The following is a 15211-nucleotide window of genomic DNA, read 5'->3' as shown; positions in this document are numbered from 1 at the left end:
AAATATATGATACATCCCCCCTACATACCTGGATACTGGTGAAATGGACTTGCTGATCTAGTAAAATTCTCCCATCTCCAGCTGCTACCATCAGAGACTCATACATTCTGGGCAAGATCAAAGTACACAAGGAGAACTGAAACCCTCAAAGTCATCATCATAGTAACAGCAACATGGTTTCATGAAAGGAGATGTGAAGTGAAGACCATACCCAGTTTCACTGAACTAAGTGACAGACACACCTGCAAGTTAGCACCTGGACTTATCTGAGACCAGTTGTTGACTCTGCTAATTGCTCACTGGATGCCTTTGACAAATCACTTCACTTCTCCATACTTCATTTCCCCATCTACATCATGCAGACAACATTCCATGGGTATTGTGAGGGTCAAGTAATTAAGTGTGTGTGTGATTATACCATGTCCCAAATGCATTTGACAGAAAACCTGGGCCCTAACCTATCAAAAAACAGAGCATGTTTACATTTAATCAAACTATTATGCCATCCTTATCCAGCCAAGAACCTACACAAAGGCTTCATTTTAATTACACATTTCAATCAACCATTGAAATCAGTGGGACTTAAGCATTTGCTTCTGTGCTTTGATGGATGGGGACTCCAGTCAATATTTAAGATACAAGCAACTGGAAAAATAAGCCAGACATCCTTCTTGCAAAGGAGGAGTCAAATGATTACACAGGTAACCCATTTGGTCCAAGTCAACAAAACCAAGCAAACCTTAAAGACAGGGAGCTAAGAGGTCTGCATTATGTCCATGCAATGGAATCAGCCCTCTGGTTGTTTGAGTTTCTTTATTAACCTGAGTATAACAAATAACATGTACACAGTATAAAAATGAACATAGAGCATGAAAGAGGTACAGGTACAACACAGATACGTGACCTATGCACAGTTCATTGGATAATAATATTAATAATATATTAAGCATTTCCTTGCTTGGAAAAGGCAAGTTCCAATTGTAAAAATGTATTTCTGTTCCACTAGAATTATACAAAGTACATTCAATACTTAATAAAAGTGATGCAATGGCATTGGGAGAGGTCTCTGTTTGGCCTATTAGTGTTACCCCCTGGCCTAGGAATGTAAAAAGTAAAGGCAGGTAACTTCTCTGGGGTGAGCTTTCAGGTGTCTTTACAAATAAAAAGAATTACATTAAAAAATACCAATCTTTAAAAGCACATGAAATGCACCCTTGGGGATTCGACAACGACTGGCAACATGCAGATGACACTAATGCGCTCAGCACTACGCAGGCTCTGAGTTGATGGGAAGCAGGTTTTGATGCTTGAAATACTGAACAACTTGCTGGGGTAGTTCTGCCAGTACTGCTTTGGCCAATGTTTCTTTAGGTGCCTGGATGCAAACAAACAAACAAACAAACAAGATACGTGAATCATCATAGTTACTGCTTCCCAACAGCGACCACAGCCATTCACTAGTGCTGGGCTGGTATTAGGGTCCAACTACTTTTGCCAGCTTTTTCTTCAAGGCCAAATGTTAGCGAAGCAAGCAATTACCATCACAGTGACTTCTGCTCGCACCCACTCAGTACCACAAATGGAGTCCAACAAGACTGATCCATTAGTAAGAATGTGTTTTGATCATGTACTTTTCCTTCCCCCAGGTGCCCCAAAGCACTTTAGAGGGCTTTGCTGCCTAGGTATGATGCACTCATTAAAGAGCTCATTCAAACTTGGACACAGCAGGTGGTCTAACAGAGGAAGGAATGATGGTCAGGTTATAGCCACCACACTGTCATGTTATTCTTCCCTAGAAAGTCAGATCTCCAGGGTAACAACTTTGAGAATTGGCACATCATAAACATACAGGGCATGAACAGACAAAACCATTACAGCAAATTAAGAGAAGTGGACTACATGTCTTGGTAGCTGATTCATGCGTCTGCTCTGTCCCTTAGTTAGCAGATACTGAACTGGGGAAGTGAATGAAAGAGCTGCTAAATGATCAGTATAGGTTTCATTTCCTGTGGGCTAGGAGGGACACACAAAACACTTAGCATGTGTCAAACTGATCCATAATAACTTCCCTCCTAATCAATAAAACTGTTTCATTTGTCTGCACCCACAGAGAAAGATGACTGCCTAGAAGGATTGGGGGGGTGGTCAGGGATTCTGGACTATAACCCTAGCTCTGTCAGACTTGTGTGAATCAGGCAGTGTTACTATCTTTACAGAGGACTTCAGTGATTGGCTGTAAAGCATTTTGAGATGCTCAGAAAAAAGATGGTATAGAACAGGGGTGGGCAAAATGGTGAATACATCCAGTGGTCAGACTCCGTTTCTCAGCAGCCCTGTCAGAGGTGGCACCTGGCTGCTGCCACTGCTGGACTCAGCTCCGCTGCCCAGGCACCCCAGCCCATCAGCCCCGCACCCACCACCAGGGGTGGGACCTGCGTGGGCAGGGAGTGTGGCTGGGCAACTGGGATGTGGCCAGAGGTGAGACAGGCAGGCAGGGGCAGGGAGACCCTGGGATCATGGGGCAGTGACAGCATAGGGCCGGGGTCAGAGCCAGGGCAAAGCTGCGATCTACCCAGATGCCCCTGCAGTGAGCACAGGGCAGAGGCAGAGCACATGGGCAGAGGCATGTAGGGAGCAGATCGCGGCTCTACCCCAGCCCTGTGCTGTCACCGCCCCAAGATCCCAGCCACAGATGCAGCTCCTCACGTGGCTTCTGGCTTGACTCCATGAATTATGGGGCTGTGACATCACAGGGCTGGGGCAGGGCTGCAATGTGCTCCATACACACCCCTATCCACAAATCCAGGGTTCTTCTTGGCCCTAACCCTGTACTGTCATGTGCCTGTGATCCTGGGGTCTCCATGGGGCAGGTCAGTGTCTGGGGCATGGAGCTGCGTCCATGGACAGGGCCGGGATTTTGGGGCAGTGACAACATGAGGCCATGACAGAGCCGTGATCTGCTCTATGCACACCATAGAACCTGCACCTGTCACAGGGGCATAAGGGCTGTGCATCATGGTTCTGCCCTGGCTCCAGCTCTATGCTTTCACCGTCCCAAAATCCTGGGGTCTCCCCAGCCCCACTTGCCTCTCTCAAGCCCAGCTCTGGCCCCATCCCAGCCCCGCCAGCCATGCACCCTGCCTGCGCAGGTCCTGCCCCCGGCTGTGGTTGTGAGGCGGATGAGCCGGGGTGCCCAGGCAGGAGGGGTGGGTTCAGCAGGGGCAGCCAGAAAGAGCCACCACCACTAGGAAATTGAGTCTGTCACAGACTGGATTTGGTCCATGGGCCATATTTTGCTCAACCCTGGTGTATAGAAGCACCAAGTACTACCGCCCAAGCACTTGTCTGAGACTCAGGTGATTTGGCAATCTGGAGAATTTCAAAGCAGTTTATATCTCATCTGAAGCCCAGCATCTCAAGAGAAGCAGGTGGGATTCCAAGTCTGATGGAATGAACTTTGTAGCAGGGCACCAAGATGTGCCTGCCACTTTAAAGGGCAGAAGCAGGCTTGCCAGGCTGCTCAGAAGGCTAGGCAGAGCCTCACAGTTGTGGGTTGCCTAAGCAACGGCCGAATAGGGTAACTGGCCCACACCTGCAGGCAGTCGGTTGACCAGGAGGAGGTAGGGCCCTGGGGGACATATAAGCCTAGGGCTGGAACTAGCAGGGACACTCTTTCTCTCTAGCAACTGCCAAGGAAAGGAGCCTCTGCCCAAGTGAGCTATCTGAGACTAGGTGCTACCTACAAGAACAGTGAGGATCCAGGGGTTTAAGGTACCCAGGGCTGAGAGATGTGTTGTCCTAAGGGTGGCAGTTTTACCCTATTAAAGAGATAGAACACAGTCTCCGTTAGTGTTGTTATGTTGTAGCCCAGGGGCTTGTATTTGTGTTATTGTTTAATCCAGGGGACCAGGATGAGGCTATAAGGAGAGGTTTGGATGCCTCATTAGTGCTCTGAGAAAAGGGCACAGGATCTGGGCAGATCCCAGTGACAGGCACATAAAGCTGGGTGCCAGAGAAAGGATGGTGCAGAGCTCGGTGCTAGAGAGAGATGCCAGAGAGGGAGGTGCAGAACCAGGCGCCAGAGAGGGAGGTGTGGAGAGAGAGACATGGAGCACCAGGGATAGGTGCAGAGAGCTAGACGTCAGAGAAAGATGCAGTCAGGCACCGGGGAGAGAGGCAAAGACAGTTAGGCACCAGAGAACTCAGTGCCCGAGTTCTGTAGAGACGCAGGAGCCAGAGGGCTCCACGCCAAGAGGGTGCACAGAGTTGATAACAATTGTGGAACCATCTGTGAGGCCTGGGACATGATAAAGGAAGGTTGGAGTCATGTGTAAACCCCTAGACATCGGGGCATTAAATGGGCAGCTTCCCACAGTATTACAACTAGTATCTTAAAAACAAGGCATGGCACGAAATGCTGGGAAGACTGCCCTAGACAGGTGGGTGGCCCTGGAGAGTGCCCCCTGTCACAAACCTAATTTCACAACCATCTGTTTTTGAGAGGGGTGTGACTGACTGAAGCATGCAGTCTTTTAGGCCTGGTCTGCACTAGTAAGTTGTCTTCAGAAGTTGCCTTCTCTCACCAAAACATTTGCATGAGTCCACACATAAACATGATGGAAACCAGCAACACTCACTTTTCTGTCACCTGGAATGATATGAGCCCTCAGCCAACACTAGTTTTATGCCAGCACAGACATATTTTAAAAGCATAGCAATACCACTAGGTGCGAGCCCTGGGCTCTGACCCACCATGCACTGTGCTTTCTGCCAACTTACATCTTGTAGCAAGAGTGCATGGAACAAGCAAAGCAGCCACAGGTGCACGGGCTCTTGTGAAACAGAAATGCTGGCACTTGTAAGATGACAGAAGATGTGGTGGCAAATCCTTCTAATGCAGACCTGGTCTAAGCACTGATTGTTCTCAACTGTGCTAAAAGAATCGAATTGTTCCCCCTTACTGAAAGAAAATGAGCATGGCATCTCATTTCAGATCTCTACAGGAGCTTCCTCCCTGGGGTGAGATTTCTGGAGCTGGCTACTCTCCTGCTGGCCATGAAGGGCATCTACTAGACACCACAAAGCCTCATGCACTTACATTGCGGAACTCACGGAATGGCACAAACTGCACAATGTCCCGGGCAGCCTCTTCGCCGGTGTATGATCGGAGCACCCGGTTGTCGCCGTCCAGGAACTCCATGGCTGCAAAGTCTGCATTCCCCACCCCTATGATGATGATGGACATAGGAAGCTTGGAGGCCTGCACTACCGCATGTCTTGTCTCATCCATGTCACTAATGACGCCATCTGTGATGATCAGGAGGATGAAGTACTGCTGTGGACACAGAGCAGAGAGTCATATCCAACATGGCACTGGGAGCAGGAAATGGACTTGTGTGCTCCATTTCACTCAGCTACTCCCTGCCAAAGACAGTTTCTGAGGAGCTGAAAGCGTTAACACAAACATATTCTAGCTAATCAAATCTTAAAAATCTCACTCAGAGGTAAGGATATTTTGCAGTCAGTTGAGGTTGCCACATTAGAAAATTGCATGCAGTCCCTCCTCACAACCCAGAAATACCTATCTATATCCATCCTCCACTCTCCAAGAGTTTGAAGAGCCCTTAAATGGCCTCCTCATAACCTCCCCTTCCTTCACGTGCTAAGAGATTTGCCCCTCACCATCCTTTTTCTGGTCCCTTCCCTGTCTTATTTCCCTTAGTTTCCTCACTAGCCTCTAGATGTTCTTTTCCCTGGGTGCCCACAAAGCAACAAAGGCAGAAGCACCCAAAATGAAGTGGCAATATGGTGACAAGAGCCTGACAATATGGACAAAGCAGGCAGGAAAAGTTTCTAGCTCAGCAATGTTGGACCACTACAGTGCAACTTCCTAGGAACTAGCCAATTGCCTGACACAGGGAGCAACGGGCTGGAAAACTAAGGCTCTGATTCCCATCAAAGGCTGCTTGCAGCAATCAAAACAGTAGAGGTAGGCAGCACACAGCCGTTGTTAGAAATACGTAGCTGAGGAGGCAGTCTGCTCCAATAGAGGAGCCAAAGACCTAAGAGAAGCGAGCAGGTCTGGGCCTCACCATTAAACAGCCATACAAAGCACTTACAATGGTTTGGGCTGAAGTGGAAAATAAGTTATACAAAACAGCTAACACTCAGGCCAATGGTAGGGACTAAACTCAAGGCAACTGTGAAGCAGCAGCAGAAACATAGCACATCTAGATGGACAAGGCCAGGGCAGGACTAGGAGCACTTAGAAAGAGCCTTAGCCATCCAGAGGCCCAGTGTAGGAATGAGTTATATGACCAATCCAAGCTATGGCTGGGTAACAGTACCTACACATAAGCTAATCAGTCCATCTGCAGCATAGCACAGAGACAACTACACTGCTACTAGCTCAGGAGACAGCCTACATGAAACAGTGCAGCACATGTGAAAGCACTGGTATCTGGGATGACAAATCTGCCATGTAGACATGGCTGCAGAGGGCCCACAGGACACCACACTACAGAATGAAGGCCCCAACAACCACAGTAACAAAGAAATGGATAAGCAACTGAAGGACTATGGGCCATGTGCTAGCAACCTCAGGCCTCAGCAAGTATGGGCACAAAACCCATAACAACAATGCTCAGAAGCAAAGATGTAGCAACATACACAGAACTTAAAAGAAGGAACCTGTTGTGGGAAAGAAGAGTTCAGAGGAGGTGCCTGAGCACCAATCAGAGTGTGCATAGCTTCAATGTTGGCTGCAGGTTTAGCACTTTTGTGAATCCTCTTAATACAGAGCTCATCTAATTTAGCAACACAGATTCCTCTCGTGTCATTACCCAGGATGTGGCACGGGAAACAATGCCAGATTTTTGTCAGGTGAATTTCATTCTTCATTTGCCAAGCCCTGAAACATAATCAGTGAACAAACAGTATATATGTTTACCCACTCCCATATGGTCACTTTTTTTGTTTGTTTTGAAAGAAAAAAAATACAGCGGCTTTAAAGCTATTCAAAACATCCCAATATTATATTGGTATATAATATGCAAAGATGCCCATCCCACCATTTAGTGAAATAACTCAACTCAGCCACCTTGCTTCAGTACAGACAGTCAAAAAGCTGAGGTTGAATTGATTCAATCTTTGCAGGTTAGTCTAAGCTGTGTAGACTGAACTGATAAGCAAGTGAATAGACATTCACTCGATTCTGGAAATGCAGCCACATGCCTGCAGTGGCTCAGGCTGGAAGCTGGAGGGCACTAGAAGATGCCTCCCTGCTTGGAGCAAACAGCTTGAGCAGACAGCTTGGGCCAAAGCTAGCCTGCACACCCTGCGAGGGCAGGGTTGTAGGGGAGGTGCAATGCATCCTGGGATGCTGGGGGTCTGTGAGTTAACTTGAATCTGGAGGGGATCTGGGGCAGAAGTTCAATAAACTATTTAACCTAAATCAGTTAAGTCTCTGATACTACATCCATTTAGGTTTATCTTAAACCAGTTTTGGCTATTTTAAAAGCAGTTTATGTGCACTGAACTTCTGTTGTGTTACAGATTTGAACCAGTTTCAATCACTTATGCTGGTTTATGTGCAATTTCTGTCCCTAGCCCTCCTATCGATATCCCAACTCAGTGATGTCTGGTCATACAGACTAACTTGTAAAGTATTGGGCCCGTAAAGGGAGCACACCATCTCTTCTCTTGCACCTTTCAGTCTGAAAAATTCCAACCATCCTGGTTTTTATCTTTTCTTTTCTTTTTCTTTTTTTTTTTTTAATTCCTAGGACTGAGGATCTTTTTGAGTCAAATTTTCAAGTGAGCCCACCCAACCTGTACCAATGAGGCCTGCTCTTTTTTGTGGGATTCACTTGCATCTGTATCTAGGCACATACACAGCTAATCATTTTGCACAGGCATATTTTCAAAGCATCAGAGCTGTTATATGCAGACTCAGAAAGTTTGGAAACAAAGTGAAGGGACAGAAGAATGCTGCATGAAGGGCTTACTTCTCTGTGTCTTTCTCTTGTAAATTTTTGCCTTTAGATATTCTAGAGCAGGTCTCAGGCAGGTGGAGCTGTCTCTCTCCAGGTGGTAAAGAAGTACAGTGCTCAGAAAGGCCTTATGAGGAGAGGCAGAGAGACATGGCACCCTTCATCCTAGAGAAGCGTAGGCTCAGGGGTGACTTGGTGACAGCCTATAAGTATATAAGGGGTGTGCAATAGGCCTGTGCGAAATGGCAAGTATTCACTTCGGATTCGGCCGATTCAGAGGGACAGTGATTCGATTCAGATTTGAATCACTGTCCCAATTCAATTCAGCCGAATTGGATCCGAAGATATGGCACCGCTTTGGAGATTTGACCATAAATTAAACAGGCAGCAGTCCCCACCACGCTGGACACAGCTGTCTCCAGCTGGTAAGTCTGTTTGGGTTGGGGGAGGGGGAAGGGAAGGGGCATGGGGGAAGGAGGGATTGGGGTTGGGGCTGGGGCTGAGACTGGGACAAGCTGCCCAGCTGGGGCAGCGGGTGTGGGATGCAGGCGTGGCAGCACTTGCAGCAAAGGGGGGGGGGTGGCGGCGGAAGGGTACAAGCAGCAGCAGGGCATAGCCCCTGCTCCCAGCGTTGCCGCACCCACATCTGCGCCAGAAGCAGGGGCTGTGCTCTGTTGCTACTTGCCCAGCTGGGGCAGGGGGGCACAGGATGTGGGCACAGCAGCACTGGGAGTGGGGGCTATGCCCTGCTGCCACTTGCCCTCTTCTGCCTGGAGCGGGCTGCTCCTGCTTCCCGTCCCCCTCCCCCCTGCCCTGGCTAGGCAAGCAGCAGCAGAGCATAGCCCCTGCTCTGAGTGCTACCATGCCCGCATCCTGCATCTCGCACCCTCCCACCCACCTCCTTGAGTCCTGTGTCCCCTGACCCAGCTGGGAAGCTTATCCCAGCCCCAGCCCCAATCCCTCCCTCCCCCACACCCTTTCTCTCCCCACTCTGCCCACCTGTGTCCAGCCTGGTGAGGACTGCTGCCTGTTTAGTCTATGGTCGAATCTCTGAATCGGCTGAATCTTTTCTGAATCAATTTGGAGGCTTCCAGTTTGATTTGGAGCTTTTAATTGGTCTCCTGATCCGATTCAAACCATTTTGGGTTTTTTTCTTTCTCTTTTCTCTCTTCTCTCCAGAACCACTTCTCCTGTGAGGACTACATTTGACTCAACCAATTTGCATGAAAGTGCTTGTTTACAGGCACTGGGAAAAAGCTAACAGAGGTTAGCCTCCAGGTTTTATGGCAAGGAGAGCAGAGTATCAACAAACAGATGGTGCTACAGCTCCAACATCTAGCAATCAGCCTTCCCCAGCAGCTTGAACAGATCAATAGGATGAAGTGCTCTTGATGGTCTGTTATTGAAAGGGTTGCCAAGTTCTTTGGGTAAATCTGATATATTTTATTAGACCAACTCAGATAGTTGGAAAAATTCTTCTTTGCAAGCTTTCGGGTATACATACCCTTTGTCGGGCTGAGGAAGCAACATATACCCTTGAAAGGGTTGCTGCATTCCAAGCTGATCAGGCCTCTATCAGTGCCAATAGCTTCTCTCTTCAATTCTACACCTTTACCATAGCTCCTGGGCAGGGAAGAAGCAAGTGCTGTGATTTTTGGAGGTAATTTGCTAAGGTCATAGCTGCATAATGCCCCTCAGAACCATACAAAGAAAGTACATGCAGATCTTGGAATAGAGTTAGCATGCCTTTCTATAGTTATTTAATCCAGGCTAGGACTGGGCCTGGATGAGGCAATGCCTGAAGAAAATCTTGCTGCATGACACTAGGCGACACAGCTATGAAAGCCCCTCTAGAACAGTGGTTCCCAGCCAGGGTGCCATAGTACTCTGGATTGCCATGATATCTGCCAGCCTTAGCATTGTTAGAGTAACAGAATCATAGAAAATTAGGGTTGGAACAGACCTCAGGAAGTCACCTAGTCCAACCCCTTGCTCAAAGCAGGACCAGCCCCAACTAGATGATCCCAGCCAGGGATTTGTCTAGCTGGGTCTTAAAAACCTCCAAGGATGGAGATTCTCTGGGTAACCTGTTTCAGTGTTTAACTACCCTCCTAGTGAGAAAATTCTTCCTAATATCTAACCTAATGTTACATTGCCACAAGTTTGGACAATTGCTCCTTGTTCTGTCATTTGCCACCACTGAGAACAGTCTAACTCTGTCCTCTTTAGAACCACAGTTCAGGTAGTTGAAGGCTGCTATTAAGTCCTCATTCAGCCTTCTCTTCTCCAGGTTAAATAAGCCCAGTTCCATTGGCCTCTCCTCAGAAGTCAAGCACTTCAGCCCCCAAACCATTTTTCTTGCCCTCCACTAGACTCTCTCCCATTAGTCCACATCCTTTCTGTAGTGGGGGGCCCAAACCTGTACACAGTACTTCAGATGTGGCCTAACCAATGCTGAATAGAAGGGAATAATCACTTCCCTTGATCTGATGGCAGCACTCCTACTAATGAAGCCCAGTATCCTAGATTCATAGATGTTAGATTCATAGATGTTAGGGTTGGAAGGGACCTCAATAGATCATCGAGTCCGACCCCCTGCATAAGCAGGAAAGAGTGCTGGGTCTAGATGACCCCAGCTAGATACTCATCAAACCTCCTCTTGAAGACCCCCAGGGTAGGGGAGAACACCACCTCCCTTGGGAGCCCGTTCCAGACCTTGGCCACTCGAACTGTGAAGAAGTTCTTCCTAATGTCCAATCTAAATCTGCTGTCTGCTAGCTTGTGGCCATTGTTTCTTGTAACCCCCCGGGGGCGCCTTGGTGAATAAATCCTCACCAATTCCCTTCTGTGCCCCCGTAATGAACTTATAGGCGGCCACAAGGTCGCCTCTCAACCTTCTCTTGCGGAGGCTGAAAAGGTCCAGTTTCTCTAGTCTCTCCTCGTAGGGCTTGGTCTGCAGGCCCTTGACCATACGAGTTGCCCTTCTCTGGACCCTCTCCAGGTTATCCGCATCCTTTTTGAAGTGTGGCGCCCAGAATTGCACGCAGTACTCCAACTGCGGTCTGACCAGCACCCGATAGAGGGGAAGTATCACCTCCTTGGACCTATTCGTCATGCATCTGCTGATGCACGATAAAGTGCCATTGGCTTTTCTGATGGCTTCGTCACACTGCCGGCTCATGTTCATCTTGGAGTCCACTAGGACTTCTGGTCGCCTTCTTGGCAACAAGGACACACTGTTGGCTCATATTCAGCTTACTGTCCACTGTAACCCCCAGGTCCTTTTCTGCAGAGCTGCTGCTTACCCAACCAGTCCCCAGCCAGTACCAGTGCATGGGAGTTCTGTCCTAAGTGCAGGACTTTGCGCTTGTCCTTATTGAGCCTCGTGAGATTTCTTTTGGTCCAATCCTCCAATTTGCCTAGGTGTCTCTGAATCCTAGATTTATCCTCCAGCATATTTACTACTTCCCTCAACTTGGTTTCATCTGTAAACTTGCTGAAGGTGCACTCTATGCCATCTTCCAGGTCACTGATGAAGATATTGAACAAAACCAGCCCCAGGACAGTCCCCTGAGGCACTCCACTTGATACCAGTTTGATACCATGTGAATATCCACACACAATTCACAAGATAAACCAAATAGGAATTCATAGTGTCCAACACATTCTGACGTGCTGTGGTCTTTCTGAGTTTTTGGGAACAGAAGGATTGCTCTATTATTATTCCATAGTCAAAGAACGAGGAAAAGCTAAGGAGCTGGCATTTTCTGAGAGATGCCTTAAGTATAGAAAGGTTGGGAAGCATTGCTCTAGAAGCACAGTACCCAGAGGGGACTAGCAGTCCTGCTAGCAGACTGCTGCCTGTGACTAGCAGTATCATTAGAGGAGCACCCCCCCCTCCCCCCCACTATTTATAACTAAGGCCTCTCTCTTCTCCATGACCATAACACAAGATAATAAAGAAACAAACATCTGAGGGAAAAAAGAAGGACATTGGGAAAATCAACATTTAACGCTTAGTGGTCATCCTAATCACCACAGCACCAGCTGTCCTATTCAGAGCCTGGTGCCTTTGTGAATCAAGCTGATGCATCTTACAGCTGATATTTCTTACGTGCTTGTTAATAAAGTGTAGTTAATATCAAAAGATTTAATTCCATGCAAAACACCATATGCCCTATACAGATTATAACGCGCTGATTCAAACACTCCCATAATGAAAATGCACTTTTCAAAAGGACATGCTCTGCTCACAGATGATTTTGCTCACTCTCCTTTTAGATCCTAAACTGGTGTGAAAAGGGCTGATTGTTGTGTGATCTCTGGTATTCCAAGCAAATACCCTCACCCTAAGGCTACAGTATCAGTCTCTCAGGGTCACTGAAGGTTGAATTATTGATTCAAAGCAGAGTAGCTCCAGGAGAAGCAACTGAAAGATCAACTCAACAGCACTGGTTCACAAAGTCGGGGGCACACTATTTATGAATGATGCTCCCAGCCCTATTATAATCCAGTGGCAGAAGTCAGCTTCACACTTGGAAATCAGGCCATGAGTTCAAAAATGGGGTTACCCATATTTAAAGATCGAGGATGACTACTCAGTGGGCTGATGATTAAAATATTCATTTGGGATCTGCTTCAGGTTAAATCAGGCAAATATAGGCCTTGAACCTGGGTCTCCCATATCACAGCCCTGACCACTGCACTATTGGCTACTGTTGGTTGGATAAAATAGGTCAGCCTCCTTAACTATGAAAAACTGGAAAAAATACAAAAAAATCCTAAAGCTTTCTAGACAGTCCTACTCACAGAACAATCCCAACAAACAGCTCCACACAGACAGGACTTGGGCTCAGAACAATTCTCCCCCTCCTCCCACTCCAGCTTCCAATCTGAACTCAGGGGAGCTTTGGAGAGAGTGTGGGGGAACTGGGGCTTATCACTACTTAAAATCTTTCTGCTGACAGCAATATTTGTTGGGTGAATATATGACCATTCAGTTTCTGATTTGAAATGGCTCCCACTGGTCCTGCCCTTCTTTAAGAAAGGCACTGACCAGTGGCAAACTCACTGCTGACAAGAGTTTAACAGGAAGAGAACATCTGAAACTGCAATACCAAGGTCATGGCTTAACCACAGATACTTTGGAAGGGAACCCTCTTCATCTTCAACCTGATCAGCACCTAACCTGCCCAACCAGAAGGACCAGCCAGCAACCCCCTTCTGGAGACACCACCACCTTGGAGGAAACCTGGACTGGCCATCCCTGGATAGGTAGATATACTAACACCAGTGGTCTCACAATCACTACAGCAGCTACTATATATATATATATACTACATATACTACATGGGTTTGAATGAGTGAGGGTGTGAGTGTGTATGCATGCGTGTGCGTGTACGTGTGCGCGCGCTAAGGTGACCAGTACCCATCATAACCCCCAAAGGTTCACATTTATAATGTTATTGTAACTTCACATCCCATCTAATAAATTAGAATTTAAGATGATCCTGAGAGTTGGTCCTTTGTAGCCAACAACAGTGCTAAAACAATCAGACTTGTGGTCTTTGAGGTATTTGCAACAGAACTGCTCTACTATTTTAATGTAGGCAAAAAAAACAAAGATGTTACATTTTCCCAGGGGTGCTTCAAGTGAAACAAAGGGTGTTTCAAGCCTAAAAATGTTGAGAACCAGTGGAGTAAGCTAACCCCAAACTAACGGGGTCTAGGATGAAATTTCCTCTAAAGGACAGAGCAACTCCCATCTACTGAAGAATTCTTACATGTTCTTTTGAAGTAGCTAGTAATGGTCACTCTTGGATTTAAAATGCAGAAATAAATAGGTTCCTGGCCCTGTACAGTCTCCTGTTCACACCCTGGTTGTATAAGCCTCTGTTCATACCTTTTTCCTTTAAAACACAGGGCTTAAAGCCGTTCAGTGAGAGAGAAGTATCCTGATGAAGTGGAGCGGGCTGCAATGAGAAGTCCTCGCTGGAGTGACAACATATGTGGGATGCACTCAGGAGGCTTAGCTGCTGCCATACCACAAGCTAAAACACAGCTTGGAAAAGTTTATTAAGGTATGGGGATCGAGACCTAGAGTTTACCATATGCTGCAATGCAAGGCTGAACAGCTCCCATTAGATTCCAACTCCCTCCCCACCAGCGTTGTGGACATAGGATGCGTCCACACATGCAGGCATGGGTGCTTGCAGCAGCTCAAATAGCAGCAGCACAAATTTATGCCAGAGATCTGTTCCTTAGCACACATGCCTGAACATGCAAGTGGTGTGGGGCAAATTGTGACACTTGGGGCAAACTGACCCTGCCCAGTTCCTCCTGGATCTTCAGCCAGGGGGAGCTAGAGCCTGGGGCCAGCACCAGTGCAGGCCCCAGCAGTTGGCCCGGTGAGCAGCTCAAGGCTACTTGCCCTCAGGAGCTTCTGAGGCCCAGTCAGTTGGTATCTATGGACACTAGCCCCTTGTGCCAGCTGGACTGCTGAAGCAGCTCTAACCTAGAGTGGCCCCTGAACCCAGTAGGGGCTGGTGCCTGGCTGTGACCTGCTGCCACCTGCAACAGCATCTGCCCCCTCGGACCTGCGGCCCATGGCTGCGCACTGGCCAGACCCAGACGGGGACCACAGGTCTGCCTGGGCTCTGGTACAGGCACTGCAGCAGAGCTGCCTGCACCTCTGGGCAGCTGCCAGTGGGCCATGGCTGCACAGTTGGCCTTCAGACAGCACTGCTGTCATGTCTTCTGGTGTCCCTGCTCTGTCATTTGGGCAGTTATCACCCAGATGTGGTTTTTGCAGCGGCCCACTTCAAACTGTCAAAGCGTGTCCTCTTGGCCTCAAATGACCAAGAAGTCATGCACCTCATCTGCCCTCCAGCTGGGTCCCCAGTGCTGGCCCTGGGCAGGCTCTTCTGCTCAGATCCCACCACCAGCAGAGATCCCAGTGTTCCTTGCTTAAAAATTGCAAATTCTCTGATAAAAAAAACAAAATTCTCTCATTAAAATACTCAAAATCCGTGTTCTTCCACAATTAAAATGAAACACCACTATATAGAGAGAGATCAGTTCAGCAATGTTTTATTGATATATTTACAAGTTTAAAGTAATTTGGAAGCCTGCCAGTGCCACTATCGTCATAATAAAATTAATTCTAAATATCTATACGCTTCGGCGTTTGCTTTTGGTTTCTCCATCATAGAAAAATCAGA

At 47.6% G+C, this 15211-nt stretch overlaps 1 protein-coding gene across 2 annotated transcripts in view; it reads right to left on the bottom strand.

Moving 5' to 3' along the window:
• Positions 1 to 796: 796 nt before the first annotated feature.
• The window catches only part of CPNE2 (copine 2), a 209703-nt gene continuing 195288 nt past the window's right edge, over positions 797 to 15211 (bottom strand). For both annotated transcript variants that reach the window (XM_006267367.4, XM_019497720.2), the window contains exons 15-16: positions 5099 to 5335; positions 797 to 1375 (exon numbers count right to left, since the gene is read on the bottom strand). In XM_006267367.4, coding sequence (XP_006267429.1) covers positions 1268 to 1375; positions 5099 to 5335 — 345 coding nt within the window. In that variant the 3' untranslated portion in view covers positions 797 to 1267. The remainder of the gene's footprint in view (positions 1376 to 5098; positions 5336 to 15211) is intronic.

Source organism: Alligator mississippiensis, chromosome 10, assembly GCF_030867095.1.
Source record: "Alligator mississippiensis isolate rAllMis1 chromosome 10, rAllMis1, whole genome shotgun sequence".
NCBI lineage: Eukaryota > Metazoa > Chordata > Crocodylia > Alligatoridae > Alligator > Alligator mississippiensis.
Note: the sequence above shows the minus strand (reverse complement) of the source record. Positions and strands in the feature narration are given on the sequence as shown.